This window comes from Grampus griseus (genome assembly GCF_964374135.1).
Source record: "Grampus griseus genome assembly, chromosome: 11".
NCBI lineage: Eukaryota > Metazoa > Chordata > Mammalia > Artiodactyla > Delphinidae > Grampus > Grampus griseus.
The window spans coordinates 11,424,860-11,446,517 of NC_139005.1; the positions used below are offsets into that span (position 1 = coordinate 11,424,860).

The 21,658-nt window shown below is 39.7% G+C and overlaps 1 protein-coding gene across 1 annotated transcript; it reads right to left on the bottom strand.

Moving 5' to 3' along the window:
* Nucleotides 1-306: 306 nt before the first annotated feature.
* On the bottom strand, nucleotides 307-21,650 carry ERP27 (endoplasmic reticulum protein 27). The gene is made up of 8 exons (XM_082665537.1): nucleotides 21,075-21,650; nucleotides 20,619-20,837; nucleotides 20,155-20,252; nucleotides 18,298-18,435; nucleotides 6,324-6,440; nucleotides 2,592-2,717; nucleotides 1,242-1,439; nucleotides 307-442 (listed from the first exon to the last, which is right to left on the bottom strand). The coding sequence occupies exons 2-8, from the start codon at nucleotides 20,710-20,712 to the stop codon at nucleotides 395-397; spliced, it is 819 nt and encodes a 272-aa protein (XP_082521663.1). The 5' UTR covers nucleotides 20,713-20,837; nucleotides 21,075-21,650; the 3' UTR covers nucleotides 307-394.
* Nucleotides 21,651-21,658: the final 8 nt, after the last annotated feature.

Here is a 21,658-nt window from a genome sequence, read left to right on the forward strand (position 1 = left end):
ACGAATTCAGTATCAAATGATACACCGGAACAATCTCCCTCTGGGAATGCTGTCACTTCATAGCAGTAGCGCAGTATTTCTCATAAAGCCTGCATCCAGTGGTATGTATGACAGTGCATGGGCCTACTCAGTATGAATGCAGAAGAGAAAATCGGAAGGGTAAAATTTAAAAGAAAGGGAAAGTAAAGTCAATGAGACTTTAAGGAACAAACTGGAGCTGTGCGTGCACGTGTGCGCACGTGTGTGTGTGTGTGTGTGTGTGTGTGTGTGTTTGTGCATGTATGTGTATGTGTAAAGTCTGGTGATCCTGTTTACTGTCTCTGAGGTTTGGGTCACCCCTTTTTATTCGGCATCAATTAGTTACTTTGTCCTACGCAGAAGAAGCAGGGAGAAATCAGAGTTCCATCTTTGACATCTTTTCTTCTGATTCATGATTTTCTCTCTGAAAAACACCATGAGACTGATAATCAGATTTGGAGTCCACTCTTGTTTTTGAACTCTGAGATTAGAAAATTGAGCTATTCAATTCCTCCTGAAAGTCCTAAATCCATCTTCAATTTTTATCTCATGAATCCTCCTATGGAATTTACTTGTTTCCCATTGATGTTGTACACAGAATGGTAAAATCCAAAATTCAGCTCCTTTGACTATGCAAGACCTTTCCAAAACTGTTTTTGGAGTTCTGTTCCCATGACTACATCTCAAAAAGCATCCCAACTCTGACCACCGTATCCTCCTATCCCTTTACTCTTTTCTTTTTTTACAGTGATACCATTTTTTCGCCTTTAATATTAATAAAGATCAGAAAGCTTGAGAACACATTGTGTGGACAAAGTTTGGGTAAAACAGACTTTTGTTCATATTATTGGGGGATGAGAAACAGCTGGAAAAAAACTGGAAACAATCTAATCAATAAGAGAATAGTTAAATAAATCATGGTCCATCGATACATTAAAATTCTGTGTAGTTGGTTAATAAACTATAAGAAAGCTTTTCACATATAAAATGATACTTCATGTTAAGTAAAAGAGTCAAGCTGTACAATGATATACAATAGTGTATAATACTCTATCAATTATGCAAAAGAAGAGGCTGAGTGCATGTATTTATATGCACATTTCCTATCCCTTTACTCTTAATCAAATCCAGTGGAGGTCAAAGAATTTTTATTCAACAGGAAATTAAAGGAACCAAGAGCGGAAACAAACCTCAACTTGCTTTACCTGTAGTCTCACACTTACCAACCTCTTCCCTTTCAGGAATCCATCACAAAAGTTTTGCACGTGCTCTACTGAGACTTCCGTTATGGGCAGTGTATCCCACACATCGTCCAGAGTCTGGTAAATTGCCAATGCAGGCAGCTGAGGCTCCTTTAGTTTGAAAAATGATATCACCTTCCCATTTTTCTTCTCACCACTGTCCACCAGAATAAAAAGAATCTGCAGTTGGAGAAGTTTGGAAAAGAAAGAAAGAAGTTTGGAAAAGAAAGATCTCTTCCTCTGGGGAGGAAGAAACACCTTGTGATTGTTGGAGTTTACACTGATGGAATTTAGGGTCTGTGCCACACAGTTTAAATCTTCATTGAGTTAAAATGAATTTCTTCTTATTTTGCATTGTTTTGGTTTTTTATCCCTTTGATTGGGTTTATTTAATTTTAAGACTGTAGAACTGGAAGAGACTTTAGGGGTTAGCTAAGGGAGAAAGTATGGCCTATTGGCTAAATGTGGAGAATTCTTTTTAAATGTTACCTGTAATACTTTCCAGCTGTGTGACTTTGGGTACATTACTTAGCCTCCCTGAGATTAGGTGTTCTCTTTGGAAAAATGGGCTTTTGTTGGGGGAGATTGAATGAGAGAATGGATTTAATATTTCTAGTATAGTTTTTAGCGTATAGCAAGTGCTTGAAAACTGTTAACTATTTTGTATTATTAAATCAAATCTTCTGTCCAAAGTGGAAATCTTCTTGATAATAGTCTAGAGAGTTATTTATGTTTAGTAACACTGAAAACTTCCAGTGCTAGGGAAACCAGAAAACCAGAAAGTCAGCTTGTTTTATTACCAGACAGCCCTTGTCATCGAGGCCTCTAATTCAATGCAGTAGCCTTGAAGTGGTTGAAGTTTTACTATTTCAGTAACATAAGCAGAACTGCACAAAGTAGGGAAGGGAAAGAAATGAATATTTATTGGACATCCAGTGGGCACTAGATACCTGACAGGTGTTTTAGATGAGAAATAAGTCCTGAGGTCTAAAACTTCAGAGTTTATAGCAAGGAATAAATAAATCGTGACTAAAAGGTGATTTTAATTTTCAGTTTCTTTGGGTCTCTATTTTCTCTGCACCCATCAAGGCATTAAAAAAAAGAAATAGACTTACTGCTGATGGAAGATATGATTAAATACATCTTTAAGAGTATAAAATACATCTTAAGTTTTAAATCAGAGTAATGGGATTTATTATGCCCCAGTTCTCACTTTGTTATCTCTTAACCTGATGTATTTTCCTCATTTATCTCACTTCCCTGGTCCCATCTCCCTTTTTCTAGTGTCTTGTTGCTGAGTATTCAAAAAGGTATTTCCCAGTCCAGACTTACCTTCCCCTGGAAGAGCTTAGCTGCTTCCTGGTATCTGTGCAAGCTTTCTTCATACTCTGGGGAGGCCTTGTTCATCATCAGTAGAAGATGAATTGGAATCATACTATTAAATAGGCCAATTACAGTCTGGGAAATTGAAATGTATTGAAGTAGAATGAAAGTGAAAAGGAGGGAAAAAAAACATTAGTGACAACCGGTGAATAGGTACACTAGAACATAAATGAGAGCTGTCCATCCATGACATCAGGGGCAACTCCTCCAAGATGGTGCTGAGTCAGTCTCAACCTCTGGTTTTCATGCAACTGTGTAGTTTTCTCCTCCCCACACTGAATAGGGCTGAGCTGAGTAACCAAAGGGATGTTGCAGAAATGCTGGAGTGTGACCTCCAGGGTTAGGTCATAGAAGACACAGTGGCTTCTGCTTTGTTCTCACTCATATCACTTACTCTCTCATGCTGGTCACTCAAGCAGTCTTATGAAGAGATTCGCATGGCAAGGAGCTAAGGCCTCCTGCCAACAGCCAGCACTGACTTGTCTGTGATTGAGCCATCTTGGAAGCAAACTCTTCAGCCCCAGTCAACCCTTCCCATGACTGCCTCCCTGACCAAGGGCTGCCACTTCACATGAGCCCCCAGATTTGCAGCACCTGACCCTAGCCACTCCCAAATGGTGGACCCACAGAAACTGTGCGAGACAGTCCATTTTTTTTCTGTTCTAAGTTGTTAAATTTTGGAGTAAGCTGTTATGCATCAATAGGTAACAAATACACCACGGAACATTTTAGTCACCTTTTAAACCCCTTTTCATGTTGCGAGAGGACCCAGATGCACTTAAAATGTGGCCTTTGCATGTCAGTAGTGTATACTTTTGAGTGCTTATGATGTGCTGGGCACTGTTTTCAGGTCTTTACGTGTAATAACTAATTTAATCCTCAAAGTCCCAGTTTTATAAAAGAAGAAATTGAGGCCCAAGATCTCCTAAAGTCCTGAAAGTGTTGAACTGCGATTCGCAGCAAGCAGTGCGGCTCCAGAGTCCATGGTCTTAATCAGCGGGATGTACCGCCTCATACACAGCTGATGGCAAATCCTCAACACAACCAATTCAGCCCTCAGCATGGTTGAATCAGAGCACCTCAGGTCAGCCATAAGGTAAGCTCTTCAGGAGACCAGAAGCATTGGCCCGTTTTTGCTGATTAGAGATGGTCATTCCCCAGGAAGTTGTCGGTGATGGAGGGGAGGGGACAGCTGTGAACCAGAGGGAGGAGAGAAGACAGAGTGTAAAACTCTGGCACTGGTTCCCTTCATTTCCCTTTCCTGAAATAGTGCTGCAACTGTCGCTATTTTAAACAAAATCCCATTCCTTTTCACCCCTCCCTTCTAAATACAGAAAGCACTGCTGTAAAACAAGCATGTGCACAAGAAGAGAGAGTATGGTGTGTTAAGGAATCTTTGGGCAGAGTCCCAGGGTGGTGGGAGGGGGAGCAACTAGGTAGGATCCTTCCAGAAGCTACACACTCCTCTGTAGAGATTTTTTTTTCAGCTCTACTGGCCAACATGTAGGTAAGGAGAGTCCAGTGAGTTCTTTCCCAAAACTTTCCCCCTGGAGTTTCAAACCAGGTCTTACATTTTAAGTTTGGGAGATTGGATGCTAAATAATTGTCTCTTGTTCTACTAGATCCTGCTACTTAAATTTAGAGCATGCATCTACTCTCCTAGAGTGCAGATGGAGAAGAAAGCTTGAGAAGAGTCAAAAAATCAAAGCTGAGGAGTCAAATGATATAGTTGTCTTAGCAGAAGGGATTGAACACAGCAGAAGTGATTAGTTTAATTCTAATAGATTAAACAGCTGGATTTTCACCTTGAAGCCAAAGATTGAGTGTGTGCCTTAAAAGTGCACAGGAGGCCAACTACATGGCTATGAATTTCTGCCCAGTTGCTACTGATACAAACCTCTGTACCAGCAACAGATGAGAAACAACTATAGTAGTGTGGGCAGGTCACCCGTTGAGAAAAACTACTTTTCGGAAATGTAAAAGTCACAATAAAAATTGAACTTGCTTCTCTAAAGAAATTCTTTCCTAATTTCTTCTTGATGTGATTTGCTGTCACTACTAATATGGAACTTAACAAATGTCATTGTTCTTTAAGATGAGAGATGGACCAGGCATCAGAGCTCAGGAAGGCTAGTCCTTGCGTCTGCCCTCGTTCGCCTGCAGAACTCCAGGACCCTGGACCATAAGCTCAGGGACCGGAAGATCATCTTTCCTGGTCCCACATGCACTCCTGGCAGCTTTATAGACACAATGACCAGAATGATGATGATCTAGGAGAAAAATGCCTTTTCAATTATTGCTGCCAACACCCCTGCGGTGCATGTGTTTGGAATCTTACCAGAAGTGGAAATGGAGTCACCATTCCATGGAGAAAAACATGGTGTGAGAGGTGGACAGGAATTCAGTCAACAGGAAAAGGGGTGTTTTCTGTTGAAGGCTATGTGCGGCAATGGAAAAACCACAGGACCCAGTCAGACAGACCAGTCATAAAAAAATCAGGGACGAGTGGATAGGCTGTCACTGAAGCTCATATGGCCTTGAGGACGTTACTTCACTTTTCTGAACTCCCATTTCCTCTCCAGTAGAATAGAAATAGACAATATGAGCTAATGCATCATCAGTTAAATTTTCTGCCTTAAAAGATGCCTTTTCCACTTACTGTGTAATCTTGAATGTTGTTTGGAACTCGAGAGTTCTCTATAAAATGGACATAATAATTTCCTCTCTTCTACCTCAAAGAATCTCTGTGAGTATTAAATGAGAAAATGGTGTGAAAGGGCTTTGTAAATTCTAAAAAGCATGACATGCATATAAAGTACTGTTACTAGAGAGCGCATAGCATTTCTGAGCTGATGTAGATCACTGGAAGTCAACACTCCATCAGTCTACGATTTACGTTCAGGAAGGCAAAAGGCAGGACATGCAAGGTAATTCTATAAGCTGTAGAGTGTTAGAAGGCCAGCAGGACAGGTGGACCAGCAGCTTCACCCAGGTTTCAGGCAGCATGCAACACCCAAGGAAGACAAACCCAGAAAGAAACCTGAGACCCCTTGAGGGTCTAGGCCAGACCAGGAAATGTTAGTTACTAGTCCACAAGGAGATAGGCACAGAAAATGGGAATAGGTGTATAAAAACTTTAAAAAAATTTTACATTGTTGCGACATCCAAATACATGATCGGTGGGCTTTGTCTTTCAACATTTCATTGGTCTATTAATTTACTTTTATTGTAATTACAATACAATTACAATTACAAAAGTATTGGTCACCAATGCTTTAGGAAAACAAAATGGACCTTCAGCGTTTTTGCAGTTGTGGCGAGCTCACAATCTTGTTGCCTTCACTGAACTCTCTCAGGCAACCAAACTCAGAAGTTTCGAAGTAGTCACTCAGCACTGCACTCTCTCTTTCTTACTAGTCATGTGACGTCATTTAACTTTTCTGTTTCTTTCTTTGTTGGGTAGGGACAAGTCTATCAATCTTAAGGGTTGTAGAGGGATGGCAACATAAACAACTAGGTGTTCAATTAATGGTGGTTTATATATATATATATATCTTTTTTTGTGGTTAATATTATTATTGGTCAAAAGATCAGGACTCCTGGAGGAAAGGATTTCTGCTATGAAGGCAAGTACCCTCCCTGACATAGGGACTTAAGGGTCTGCGGACAGGGGCTATTTACCGTAGGGTTATACTCTGTCACCAAGTGGAGGTTGTTCCTCTGAATGAAATGGCTTAACTTGGTAGCATCCATGCTTTCAATGTCTTCACTCTTTAAATCCAGTTGTTTGTTATCCACCTGGGTCACACAAAAAGGATAAAATTGTCACTGTCTTCATTTATCAGTAAATGTTTCTAGACTATTTACCACATGTCAGGCACTAACTAAAGCTCTAAAGACAGAAAGGTAAATAGGAAATGTTCCCTGCCCTCTAGGAACACACTGTCCTGTGGGACACAGAGAAGTAAACAGAAACATCACACAGAATGCGGCTAGTGTCATCACAGACCCATTTGTCACCTAAGGAAGAGCAGAAAAACTCCCAGGAAGAGGCAGCTCCTGAAGAATGGCTAAGACTTGTTCAGATGAATGAGGATGGGGGTGGGATTTTAAATAAAGAACAGCATTTGCCAAAGGCAAAATGATGCGAGATGCCCATTCTAGAAGCTGCAGTTCGTTTAGCTTGACTCTAGCAGTAGATGTTAAGTGCGGGTAGAAGAGAGACATAGACAGTGGGGTAGGCAGGGTAAATTCCCAAAGAGCCTTGAAGTCAAGGTAAGTAGATTAAACTCTAACCTGAGGGCAAGGGGAGACACTTACAGGATCAGATTTATGTTTTATTTATGTACCCTTCGAATGTGAAATAAAGCACACATATAGAGAAAACCACAAAACAGAAAATGTAAACCTCAGTAAATGATCACAGAGCAAACAACTGTGGAACCACTCAGGGAAAGAAATAGAACATTGCCAGAATGCCTGAAGCCCTCTGTGATCCCTTCTAATCAATAATCCATTAGTTTTCTGCCAAAGGGACCATTATCCTGACTTATGATGACCTTCTTCATCCTTTCCTTTATAGCTTTACTTGCTTAAAAATGCATCTCTTAATGTTATAGTTTAGTTTCATCTTTTTAAAAACATTATGTAAGTGGAAACAAACTATTTTTTGTATGTGTATCTCAATTCTTTTGCTTAAAATTTTGTTTATAAGAGCCATCCATGTTATTGCATTTAGCTATAGTTTGTTCATTTTCCTTGCTCTATAATATCTGATTGTATAAATATGCAAAGCATTTATTCATTTTACTACTGATGAAAATTTAGACTGTTTTCAGCTTCTGGTTATTAAAGTAAGGCTGCAATGAACACTCTTGTTCATTTCTCTTGGTACTCATGTCTCTATATCTGTTGGGCATGTATCTAGGATTAGGATTTGACTGTAGGATATGTGCATTTTTTTTGTTTTTTGTTTTTATGTTTTTTGTTTTTTTGTTTTTTGTTTTGCGGCATGTGGGCCTCTCACCACTGTGGCCTCTCCCGTTGCAGAGCACAGGCTCTGGACGCGCAGGCCCAGCGGCCATGGCCCACGGGCCCAGCCGCTCCGCGGCATGTGGGATCCCCCCGGACCAGGGCATGAACCCGTGTCCCCTACATCAGCAGGTGGACTCCCAACCACCGCGCCACCAGGGACGCCCGGATATGTGTATTTTTGCCATGTATTTTGATGTGTGTTTGGGAGACAATGTCAAAGTTATTTTCTAAAATGGACAATAATGTACATTTGCATTTGTACTGTTGGAAATGTCCCATTGTTCCACATCCTTGCCAACACTTGGCATTATCCACCTTTCTAATTTTATTCATTTTGGTGAATATCTGGTAGTATCTCACTGTGGTTTCACTTGTATTTCTCTGATTAACTAGTTGTATATCCATTTCTTTGAAGTCTGTGTTCAAGTCACTTGCCTATTTTTCTATTGAGTTGATCCTTTCTTTGCTGATTTGAAGATGTTTTATATATTCTGGATATGAACTCTTTGTGGTTTTATACTATATATCTTTTCTCACTGGGGACTTCCCTTTTAATGGTGACTGCATATGAACAGAAGGTGATTTCAATGTAGTCAAGTTATCAACCTTTTCCTATAACTCGTGTGTGTTTTTGTTTTGTTTTGTTTAAAGTGCTTTGACTACACCAAAGTTTTGAATATATTCTCTTATTTTATCTCCTAGAAACATTATTATTTTGTCGTTCACAATGGATCTAAAATCTACCTGGGACTCATTTTTTCTTCCTTCTTAAAATGATGCTTAGATTCTGATTTTTAGCATTACTCTTCTCTAAAATACATGTTAAAAGCTCCATATTTCCCGTTATAAGGCTATGGATGCCTTCTACATTCATAAACTTTGTATGTATGTTTTATTATCATTCAATTCAAAATGTTTTCTAATTTCTGTTCTTATTTCTTCTCTAACCTATTGGTTATTTAGAAGTGTATTTTTTAATTTCAAAATGTAAGATTTTGGGGTTATATGCTTGTTTTTGATTTCCAGCTTAATTTCTACATTTTATTTTTATTATTTGTCAACTTCTGTATATGTGATATGTGTCCTTAAAATTATGCATATATTATAGTTTTTGAATACAGTATTCTGCATAAGCTCATCAGGACACTTAGTTAATTTATAATTCAAATTATATATATATATATTTTTTTTTTTTTTGACTAGCTTATTCTCTCAATAGGGGAGTGTCAAAATCTCCCAGTATGATTGTGGATTTAACCATTTTTTCTTACAGTTCTGTCAGTTTCTTCTTATATATTCTCAAGTCATGTATGCAGATTTAGAATTGGTAAATTTTCTGGGCAAATTAAAATTGTTGTCTTTATGAAGTGTCCTTCTTTATCCCTAGGGATGCTCATTGCATAAAAGACTACTTTGTTCATACTAATATACTTATACCAGCATTCTTTTAGAAGTGTTTACATGGCATATCTCCATCCTTTTACTTTCAACCTATCTTTATACTTTACATATATCCCTATTTTTTAAAACATTGTATCTCTTGTAGAAAGCACATAGTTTTATTTTTAAATCCAGTCTGATAATCTTTGCCTTTTAATTGGATTATTTTTATATAATGTAGTTACTAATATATTTAATTAAATATGCATTTTTCCATTGGTTCTGCCTGTTCCAAATCTCATTTTCCTTCATTTTTGGCTTACTTTGAATCCATTGAGCACTTTTTATTATGCCTTCTTTCTCTTTTTTGACTCAGAAGTTACACACGCTATAATTATTCTCCTAAGGATCACCAGCATGCGTTACAACATGCATACTTTACTTATCAGAATCTAATATGAGCTGGCAATTCTACCTTCTTCTTGGATAATGCAGACATTAGAACACTCGAATACACTTTACTTCCTTCCAAATCAGTCCATGGCCCACACTCAAGACCTACAGGCCATTATTGTTCTGTGTGTTAATTCTAAATCTCACAAGACATTATTATTATTGTTATATAATCAATATACATTTACACTTATGCATACATTTACATTTTAGTTTCTCTTCATTTCTTCCTGCATTTTTGAGCCTCTATCTGGGAATTTTTTCCCTCTGCCCAGAGAACACATTTAGTATTCCCTTTAGAATGAGTTAGATCTGTTGGGTGACATATTCTTTCAGTTTGATTGTCTAAAATATGCTTATTTCACCTTTATTTTTGAAGGTTATTTTTGCTGGGGGTAGCATTCTTTGTTGAGAGTTATTTTCTTTCAGTTTTTGAAAGATATAATTATTTGTATTCTGCATTCCATTCTTTCTATTGAGAAGTCATCTGAGAATCTTAGTATTACCCTTTGAGCTTACTTTGAAGGTAATCTTTTTTGTCTGGTTTAAGATTTTTCTCTTTTTCTTTGACTTTCTGTTATTATACTATGGCATGGCTACGGGTAAATTACATAGATGATACATATATAATTATATATGTGTGCAGGTGTATGTAATGTGTGTGTGTATATATATATGTGTGTATGTGTGTGTGTGTGTATATATATATGTGTGTATGTGTGTGTGTGTGTATTTATATATTCATATATGATCAGGGGCTGAGGTGACTCGAATCTGTGCTGCAGCTCTTGGGAGGGCTGATCTACTTATGGTTCATCTTTGATTTTAGGGTATTTCTCTTTAGGGTCCAAAGTAGAGCAAAGGATGTCTTACTAGTTTTACCTCCTACTTCTCCTTGTGGTCCCTGAACTCCAACATTTAATTTTCTGGCTCCTTGAATATTGCAAAAATGCTAATAAACCTCTCAGCCTCTCTGCTGCTCCTTCTAGAACTGGCTATGTCCCCCAGATGAAAAGCAGTCCAAATACAGGGTTCACCTTTTCGGGTTTCCATTTTATTTTAGATCTTAGCCTAGACATTCCCCCTTCTCTTGCTGGTTCTCCAAGGTCTTTCTTTAAAATATTTTTTTTTGCTCAGCTTTTTCAAAAAATTATCCTTAGTGGAAGGGATTGTCTAGTTACCTGGTCTGCTATCCCAGATTTGCATTTTAGAGCTGCCTTTCCATGATACTCAGGTATGTTGAAAGATAGGATGTCATATTGCCAAACATTGTTCCCAGAAGTTTCCCATTCCCCTCTCCCATCTCCTCATGCCCATAGAGACAGAAGATAAAGCTTCCATCACCCATAGCAACTATGCCTACAGATAGAACTGTCAGGGCCAGATCCTGAACAATTCTGCTTCCTGAAATAGTCTGGGTCACTTTTGAGATCTTTGGGCCACCAACACTTGAACACTCCTTAACTCTTACCCTTTATCTGCTATCTTATATCGGTCCTACCCCATCAGATCTTGCCCTGGATCAGGGCCATCTTCTATTTTTCTCTTCTTTTCTTCCAGGTGGTCTCTCACTAGGTATAGTTAAAAGCAATATGAACCTCCAAGAAACCCAATGCACTCTTTATGGTTAATTTGATTAATTCTGAGTCTGTTTAGTCATATCTGGGTTTTTCTCTTATAATCCATTTGTGTTCAATTATTTGTTGAGTGCCTGCTGTGTATTAGGTACTGAGGCCCAGAAGTGCTGACCTCAGTCAGATGGCAATTTAATCACTTTATTTCACGGTTGTTTTTCACAATCCAAACTTATGAAATACATAATGCCGAGGTACAGAAAATGTTTGTCTTTCAAAAAAAGAATTTTGAAAAAAATTCAACGAAACCACAGGATGTTTTAAAAGGTGAACTATTTTGCATATTTAATTGTTTTAAAATTCACACAGTTTGAGTAGAAAGCTTGGGGCAGAAATATAAAAGCAGGAGAAAAAAGTCTTCCTAGGTGGAGTCCTTGCCCACCCTTCTCCCATCCCTCTCCTCTAGTCGATAGAGAAGAAAGTGAACACAAAGGATCTTAAAAGCTACTTAAGGCCTGCTTTACCACCTGGCATGTCTCCTTCCTAAGGCTTTGCTAATTGTGCAACCATCAAAATCATCATTATAATCACAACCAGTGTCCTTTTAATCTTTAATATGTTTAAATACTTCCTGATTATTTTTCTGGAAACTTGCAGGCCTGGTGTCTAAGCTCAGGGGACAGAGCTGTGGTCTGAGCCAGGAGTTCCTCCCTTTCTGCTCCCTTTTCCAGGCAAACCCTCACATTTCCCAGAACAAGACGAACAGGAAACTCCAGCTCCTCCAGGTGTTTCTGGACTTAAGGCATGTTGTATACTGGAAGCACCGTGGTTAAGCGGTGATAACTTTCTCTAAGAAGCAAAGAGCTTTAATAAAAACCACCCTCCTGAAGCCTTTCCAGTTGGTTGGGCTTCTTTGAACGAAACATACCCGATTATTTCTCTATTTCTTAAACCAAAAAACTCTGGAGCGTTCATGTGTAGGGTTCCTGGAAACAACATTTGAAAGGAATTCTTTCTTCTGTAAAGGGAATTTATTTGCCTAATGCCCTGGAAAGAAAAACCCAACCCTGGAACCAAGAGTGGGGGAAAAATTTTTATATATTTTTCCAGTTTTTGGAAAGATTTTCCTTGAAAAATCATATTATTTTTCTCCCCAAGGAAAGAGGCACCTGAATAAAAACAGTAAACAGTAAACCAGAAGGGTTGTCACCTTACAATATAATTTGAGGTTCCCCAAGAGAATCAGATGTGGATTATTTTATGTTTCAGACACTGTGTGCTACCAATGGATTTCATCACTCCTTTTCTCTTTATTAGTATTCCAGCAATATTCCTTTGAATTTTGCTCAATTTCCATAATTAACAACCCAACAGTTCATAAAACATATTAAAGTTGTCTTAGTTTACACCATTTACAATATTAAATATCTGGGCTATCACGGAGAAATCATTTGTTTAACAAATGCCCTCATGTCTCTGGGTTTTTTTTTTTTTTTTAACATCTTTATTGGAGTATAATTGCTTTACAATGGTGTGTTAGTTTCTGCTCTACAACAAAATGAATCAGTTATACATATACATATTTCCCCATACCTCCTCCCTCTTGCGTCTCCCTCCCTCCCACCCTCCCTATCCCACCCCTCTAGGTGGTCACAAAGCACTGAGCTGATCTCCCTGTGCTATGCGGCTGCTTCTCTGGGTTGTTTTTATAAGTTGCTTAGCTTACCATATACTTGGTAAATATATACTTTAGAAAAAATATTTAAAAATTTGATGTATCTTACTTCTTGCCTTTCTTATCAGTTTACTTTTATGCACTGGTTTCTTCTGATTCTCTGCTTGGAAAGGTGCATTTCTTATAATAGGTTTCCAAGGAATAATTGTGAAAGGCATGAAAGGATGCCTCTACTGTGTTTCCATCACTATCCCATTGGGTCAAAGTTAGGCTAATTATATCTCTTTTTTGGCATGTGGGATCTTAGTTCCCCAACCAGGGATCGAACCTACACCCCCTGCACTGGAAGCACAGAGTCTTAACCACTGGACCACCAGGAAAGTCCCTATATTTCTTAAAATAGAAGTGATTGAGAATACTCAAAATGAGGTAAACATTCAAATAATATCTGAAATTCCAGTTTAGGACAGGCTCATGGTTTATTCAACATGGGATTACATCTCTGTCGGGGCAACATTAAGAGTCCTGTTGAGAGTGGTGAGAGTTGCTATCACTCTCACAAAAGACAAGCTCTGTCCTCACACAGACAGGTTGTCATACACAACTTACTATTGCTCCATTTTACATTTTTCCCAATCGCATGTATATAGTTGGCTTGCACTGTTTTTGCAGGTGATGCGTTCCATAAATATAGCATTTGCCAGTCTCTCATCTCTCCAACATAGCTGTCAACTCATATTCCCACTTATTATTTCAGCTTATTTCTAAACATGTTCCTACAATGGAAATTTACTGTAGGGACAAATTCTGAAATTTCTTTGCCAAAATATGCCATGCCTAGATTAGCTCTTGAGAAATAATCCTGGGGTTTGATTAAATAGTGCCAGGGAGATAGAGAAATGGTTTAGGAGAAAGTGTGTTTCTTTTCTTCTTTTTTTTTTAAGTCTTTAGAATGAGGAGCATTAGAGTAAATAGAATCTAGGAGTAAAAACATCGGTTTTCTTTCTCCATTCATCTGTTGATGGACACTTAGGTTGCTTCCATGTCCTGGCTATTGTAAATAGAGCTGCAATGAACATTGTGGTACATGACTCTTTTTGAACTACGGTTTTCTCAGGGTGTATGCCCAGTAGTGGGATTGCTGGGTCAGATGGTAGTTCTATTTTTAGTTTTTTAAGGAACGTCCATACTGTTCTCCATAGTGGCTGTATCAATTTACATTCCCACCAGCAGTGCAAGAGTGTTACCTTTTCTCCACACCCTCTCCAGCATTTATTGTTTGTAGGTTTTTTGACGATGGCCATTCTGACTGGTGTGAGATGATATCTCATTGTAGTTTTGATTTGCATTTCTCTAATGATTAATGATGTTGAGCATTCTTTCACGTGTTTGTTGGCAATCTGTGTATCTTCTTTGGAGAAATGTCTATTTAGGTCTTCTGCCCATTTTTGGATTAGGTTGTTTGTTTTTCTGTTATTGAGCTGCATGAGCTGCTTGTAAATTTTGGAGATTAATCCTTTGTCAGTTGCTTCATTTGCAAATATTTTCTCCCATTCTGAGGGCTGTCTTTTAGTCTTGTTTATGGTTTCCTTTGCTGTGGCACATATATACAGTGGAATATTACTCAGCCATAAAAAGAAATGAAATTGAGTTATTTGTAGTGAGGTGGATGGACCTAGAGTCTGTCATACAGAGTGAAGTAAGTCAGAAAGAGAAAAACAAATACCGTATGCTAACACATATATATGGAACCTAAGAAAAAAAAAGAAAAGAAAAGGTCATGAAGAACCTAGGGGCAAAATGGGAATAAAGACACAGACCTACTAGAGCATGGGCTTGAGGATATGGGGAGGGGGAAGGGTAAGCTGTGACAAAGTGAGAGAGTGGCATGGACATATATACACTACCAAATGTAAAATAGATAGCTAGTGGGAAGTAGCCGCATAGCACAGGGACATCAGCTAGGTGGTTTGTGACCACCTAGAGGGGTGGGATAGGGAGGGTGGGAGGGAGGGAGACGCAAGAGGGAAGAGATATGGGAACATATGTATATGTATAACTCATTCACTTTGTTATAAAGCAGAAACTAACACGCCATTGTAAAGCAATTATACTCCAATAAAGACGTTAAAAAAAAAAAAAGATGCCTAGTTGCTGGGAGAGGATTTGGATTGGAAGAATAAAAATAATAGCTAACCTATCTTAAAAAAAACAAAAAAAAAATACACTTTTATTATCTTCGGTTTTGGAGGTCAGAAATCCAATACGAGTTTCACTGAACTAAAATCAAGTTGTTGGTAGACCTCCCAGAAGCTCTAGTGAAGAAAGACATTTTCTTGCCTTTTCCAGCTTCTAGAGACCTTAGCCATTCCTTGGCCCCTTCATCCATCTTCAGAGCCAGCACCATAGATAGCATCTTCTCTCCTCTTGGACCTCCTGTATCCCCCTCATAAGCATTGTTGAGATTACATTGGGCCCACCCAGATAATCCAGGATAATCTCCTCATCTCAGGATTCTTAATCACATCTGCAAAGTCCCTTTTGCCACATAAAGTAACATTCACAGGTTCCAGGGATTAGAACGTTGAAATACTCATGTTTTGTCTAAAACATTATATGTTAACCAAAAACTAAATCAGATAATAAAAATACTTTTAAGAAATAGAAAAAGAGGGGCTTCCCTGGTGGCACAGTGGTTGAGAGTCCACCTGCCGATGCAGAGGACACGGGTTCGTGCCCCGGTCCGGGAAGATCCCACATGCCGCGGAGCGGCTGGGCCCGTGAGCCATGGCCACTGAGCCTGCGCGTCCGGAGCCTGTGCTCCACAAAGGGAGAGGCCACAACAGTGAGAGGCCCGCGTACCACAAAAAAACCCAAAAAACAAAAAACAAACTACATGTTTAAATATCTTGATTTTGGTCTCTTAAGACATGGGGAATATTGAAGAGTTTTTAGGAAAGACGTGTCATGGTCAAATTTCCATTTTATATCCATCATTGTGATACCAACCTAGAAACTATAAGAAGTAGTAAAGGGAGATCTATTAAGAAGATATTAAAAATGTTTATGCCAAAGATGCTAAGAATCTAAGCAAGGAGTGAAATAGAAAGAGTGGAGGAGAACATAGGCTCAGTAGGGTAGGAGGTATGATTGGCAAAGATTAGATACTGAATGAACACAGCCATTCAGTAAGACAGTGTTTTAGAGGAAAGAACATGATTCAGCACGCACAAATGACAAATTCAGTTTTGACAAAGTTAAGACTGCTGTGCTTATGAGGATATTCAAACAGTTATATCCAGCAAGCATTTGAATCACAGGAGAGGTCCAGGCTAGAGGTAAAACATTCCAAATCCTCAACAAACACACAATCGTCAAACATGAGAAAGAATTATATCACTGAAGGATTACACATTCATTCAGTAATTGATTCCTTCACAGGCATAGTACAGAGGAATTTAAGGCAGTGAAAATACTGGGATACACTAATGATAGATTCATGTCATTATATATTTGTCCAAAACCATAGACCATAGGACACCAAGAGTGAACCATGAAGTAAACTATGGAGTTTGGGTGATTATGATGTTTCAGTGTAGTTTCATCAATTGTGACAAATGTACCACTCTGGAGGGGGATGTTGATAATGGGGGAGATCATGTATGTATGCGGCAAGAGATAAGAAGAATCTCTATATCTTTCTCTTAATTTTGCTCTGAACTTAAAACTGCTCCAAGTAAATATTTTTTCAAAAAGTAAAAAGAAAAAAAAATCATTCACATATTCATCTATTCACCAAACATTTATGAGTACCTGCTACATGACAGGCACTTTTAAATGCTCGGTGGTTGAAATAATGAACAAGACAGTCTTTGGCCCCATGGAGCATGGACTATATAACCTACATTGGGAAGAGCATTGAGTCAGGCAGTAGTATGGGTGGAGGAAGAGAATATTGCAGGGAGACGAAAAGAAGTGGACCAGCAGAAGGAGGCTCGTAGGTCAAGGAAAGAGAAAATACTAAAGAGAAAAGAGAGGCCAACAATGTCAAATATGGCAGAAATGTTCAGTAAAATAAGACTTAAGCAGTATTCATTGGATTTGGAAATATGGAAGCCACCCTGGACTGGATGAAAGCAGTTTTAATGGAGTGGTACATAAACTAGGTAGTTTAAGGGCTTAAAGAAAGTTGGAGACACTGAGTAGAGAATACATTTAAAAGACGGTTGGATGAGGAATATGAGATAGATAAGATGGAAGTGAGAGCGGGAAGGACCTTCAGTCCAGAAATCTTGAAACTTTAACTTTTGCTCAGTTTCTCATTTCCAGTGGACTCTGGTCATTTTCACCTTGGTATTCCACCAACAATGTAAACTCAACAACAAAATAAAGCATCAGAAATCCCTATTTCTGTTATGCCCTCACTATTCCTAGGTACCCTGGTTTTCAACCTTGCCTCCTTTCCATAATTTTGATATCTTACCTTTGCAGGACCTGCCTTTTCTTCACTTTCTACTGCTACCTCTTTGCTACAGATCCTTAGTACATGATCTATTTTGTCAGCCTAATAAAAGTTCTCTCTACTCTTGTCTCTTTGCCTAACAGTCCGTCTGACTCATTGCTGCCAAAATAATTTTGCGAACACATTTCTGTTCATATTATTCCCCTGATCTAAAGGCTTGAGGGGCTGCCTTGTGCCAAGCAACTTAAGTGCAAACCCATTAAGCTGGTATTCAAATTTCCTCACAATATGGTTCCAATCAAGCTTCTCTGTCTTTTATTCATTTGCCCAAAACATGTTCCCTGAGATCCAGTCAAGTTGGCCTGATCACTGTTTCCCAAGTTTATTTTTTTTCCCCCATGTTGGCCATGAATTCTCCTCTATTTTGTCCAAATTTTATCTGTTCTTTAATCCCAGTTCAGTTGTCTCCTTCATAATTTATTTTGGTCAGAATCCCTACCCTGCCTTTATCATTTGAACCCTTGTAATATTTTATCCATGGTGATGCTCTTTGTATTATGGATACGTGCATATTTTGTTTACAATCTCTACTATATTTGTAAGATCTATGAGAGGGGAGAATATACTCAATGTGTTTTTATTATCATTATCTTGCATAGCGCACAGAGTAGTTGTTACCACATGTTTGATGAATGTAAGTGAACTCTCAAAGGTATGAAAATATAAAATTTTAGAGCTTACAATGACCTTACTGATGATATAGTCAAACCCTTTTATTTTATAGATGAAAGAACTGAAGCCAAAAAATGTTCAGTGACCTGCCCAAGTCACATGGCTGGTTGGTGACAAAGCAGTGCTCCAAATCTTATGTCCTGACCCTCAGTCCAGGCTTCTTCCCATTCATGACAGCATCTGTTTAGGAAGCTTGAGTTGAGCCATCGTCCTTGTCATCATGGTCCCTGACTCAGGCAGCACCATTAGTGTTCAAGACCTAGACTCTTTTCTGGTCTCAGAAGTCTGTACGTCCACAACCCAAGGAAAAACTGGGAGAAGGCTGGAGCTGCCCACCTGACTTACCAGACGAAAGAGGGAAATGGTGTTCCCAGTAACACTGTAGTGGGCCAGAACCTCGGAGGCAGTGCTGATTCCAAATGACACATCTTGGAAATCTTTCACCACACTGTGGAGTACGGACACTGCTGGTACTTCTAAATCCTAAAAACCAGAAGAAAAAACCCCACAGGTTGTTTTTGGAGGAGAGAGACAGAGAAACAGACTAGGGAGTAGAAATGTGTTCATTCATATCAGAAATCATAGTGTCCAGTGAGACAACATTGACCTCTCAAAATGCAGGCTGGATTTGCTGTGACACTGTTGAATTTTCCAGGCTGGGTGGGTTAATATGTAACTACAACATTGTGGCTAAGCCTGGGACTCCTGTCTGGCTTTACCATAGAACTTGCAGTTTACTAGTAGCTGAGAGGGGTCTCAAAATCATAGAGACCTGCAGAGTTGGGCTGCTCTGTCATTGATATACCAGAGGGGGCAAATGTTTGGGGAATAATTTGTGGAAGCAAAAAGAAATGCAAAAATCAGAAATAGGTGCTGTCAAAAGGGTCAAAAAAGAAAATAATAAAAATAAGAGAAATTAAAGTGGAAGCTTAGAAGGTTTATTAACAAAGGCTTGTGTAGGAGGTAGAGGAACAGTCCTCTTTCCACTGTGTGCAAGCCATCAAGGTACTGTTCATGGGTTGGTCCAATTCTAGAACCCAGGCCTGCAGGACAGAGCAGGGAAGCCTATTCTGAGTGATGATTCCAGTCCTTCTATAGCCAGCTGGCATTATCTCCCTGCTGTCATGGGACCTTTGTCCTCAGCAGCTCCAGGCAATACACTAGAGTGAACGTATTTGTCCCTGACACCTTTCTAGCTAGAGAAGGAGATGTGCTAAGAGAAAAGATCATGGTTAGCCTTGCATCTGGGGTCAAGCAGAGGGAGTTGGCACCTTGCTCATCCAAAAAGGTGTGTGGAGTTCATTTGAGGTTATGAACAATTGTTCATCAAGGCTTCCTCTTTTTTTATTCTGCTCCTCAGAATGGAATTGCTCGTGAATCAAACAACGACACCCGGTGGTCATTTAAGTTATTGCACCCGACTCCACTTCCTTGGCACTCCTTCCTGTCTGAGGGTGGCTGTTTTTGTCTACAATTCAGATCTCTCATCACTGAAAAATTTGCTCCCCGGTCTTCCTACCCGACTTACATCTCATCAAGGCTATTTCCAGCTGTGTACACAGAATAGACAGGGTGATGATGAGTTGGAATTAATGAATGGAAGCAAGACAAGAAGGTCTGCCAGGAGAGAGCAGGGGCTTGATCAGCTGTGAGAATCTCCAGATGTTACCTCCAGACAAATAGAAAAATGCTGGAATGATGCCTTCTCCTTTATGGCTGCTTTTCTTAGCCAGGAAGCCAATCTGGAAGATGGAGGCTAACACCTTCCATATACAAAATGCCATCCTTATTCAACATTTCAGAGCAAAAAAAGAGGAAGAAGCATAGGGGACTACTTATTTGGTAAGAGGTTCTACACTGGAGGCAACTATTGACAAATACGTTGTCTGGATGATAGAAGTTGGGGTACCCTGGCCCCTGCCTCGGAAATTCAGATACTGTCCGAAGCTTCAAAGCATCCACAGATGGGGAGGCCCAGTCGGCAGTCTCAGAACTCTTGAAGCAAGTGCGAGGAAGACATAATTCAGAGACTGGGAATGGCTAGAAATCGAGAGATCTTGATGGACAAGCTAAAAGCAGACTCTGTACCCCTTGGCTGCTAAGGCAGTGTCATCTGGCCAGCAGGTGACTAACGTGGCTCCCTTGAGGTAGAATATTTCTGGTTCTTTGGAGGAACGACAGCGGGGGGGTATCTGGACGAACCTGGAAGAAGCCTATGACAGTCACCTCAGCAGCAGCGACGAATTCCATGGCAGCCTGGACATCTGTGAGCCAGACAGGTTCCCGGGCACCGGGACCATCTAGGCAGAGACAGAGGAGGGTGGGGGGAGAGTGAGAGAGAGACAGAAGGTTTGGGCGTACTGAATAGAGAAGAAGCAGCTCTAAATCATAAGGGCAGCTCTACTTTTTCTCTTCATACTAAGGCCAATGAGATTTAGCAGTTATCATTCCAAGGCTTTATTTATTTATTTTTTACTAACATGGGGAGGGGGGTCCCCACAAGATTGCCTATTTCTGAAGGAGAATGCCAGACTAGGGGAGGCAGATCTTTGTCTAGCATCTCCTGGGAAGTTTCCTAGGTTTGGAGGACATATACCCAGAGCCCTGTCATGTTCCCTTCCCTTCTTCCAACAACACTTGCACCCCATGGTGTTCTTTTCTTTTACCTGAGGATTCCTGAACTTCTGCAGCAACTTCCGGGGATGGTTTGCACATGAAGAGACATAACAGATACAGGCGTCTGAACGGCATGGCCCCCATTTTCCTGCTGCTTCTCCAAAAGCCCCGGCCGTGGTGTCTGAGGCTGCCCACTCTTCAGCTGACTGTGGTGTTATTCAAGCTCTGGGAACTTAGCAGCTGGCTCTGGGATGGGGGACCTTCAACTTCTGAGATAAGAGATGGAGTTCAGTGACAGGGCCTCAGAACAAAACCAGCTAGAAGAAAGTCAGGTCAGTTCATTTAAATAAAATATTCTATGCCGGGTATTGACCTATGCACTAGAGATACAATGATAACTGTGACCTGATCACCTCCCCAGGCTAGATTGTTTATGTGAAAAATGGGCAAATGAACAGATCATTTAAATATAAAATGGAAAATGATTATAAAATTGGGAAACTCACAGGGTGCTAGGAGAGGATGAACTAAAGACATTTTAAACACTGGTGGGGTCCAGTGAAGGCTTTCTTCCTGCTGGGGATGCCTAAACAGAGTCCTGGGTAAGTAAAATTTTACGAAGCAACGAAGGTGGAAAGGGAGTTTCATGTAAAGAGCCAAAGCACAGAGATGTAAACGTGGTGTGAGAGAGAATTATTAGTAATTTAGTATTACCAGAAAAGGGAATGATAAATCCAGGCAGAAAGGCACGCTGGGACCAGATCGCAGGGGGCTTTATATTCTAAGTGTAGGAGCTTGTCTTATTTCGTAGGTGATGGGAAGCCACTGAAAGATCTTAAGCAGGAGAGAAACAGTGCCTGATGTGGCCCAGGTGCCTGTGGAAATTCGAGAGATTCTCACAGGCAGAGGGATATATAAGTCTCCAGCTTAGTAGAAACTTCTATATGATAATACTATAAAATAAAATAAATTGAGATTTCCTACCATTCCTATCCTGAAAGCTCATTGCCCATCGCACTGGAACAGGGGAACGAGACTGTTCCCAATGATGTAACACCACGTGTACTGTGCTCTGCCCCAGTTCCTCTGA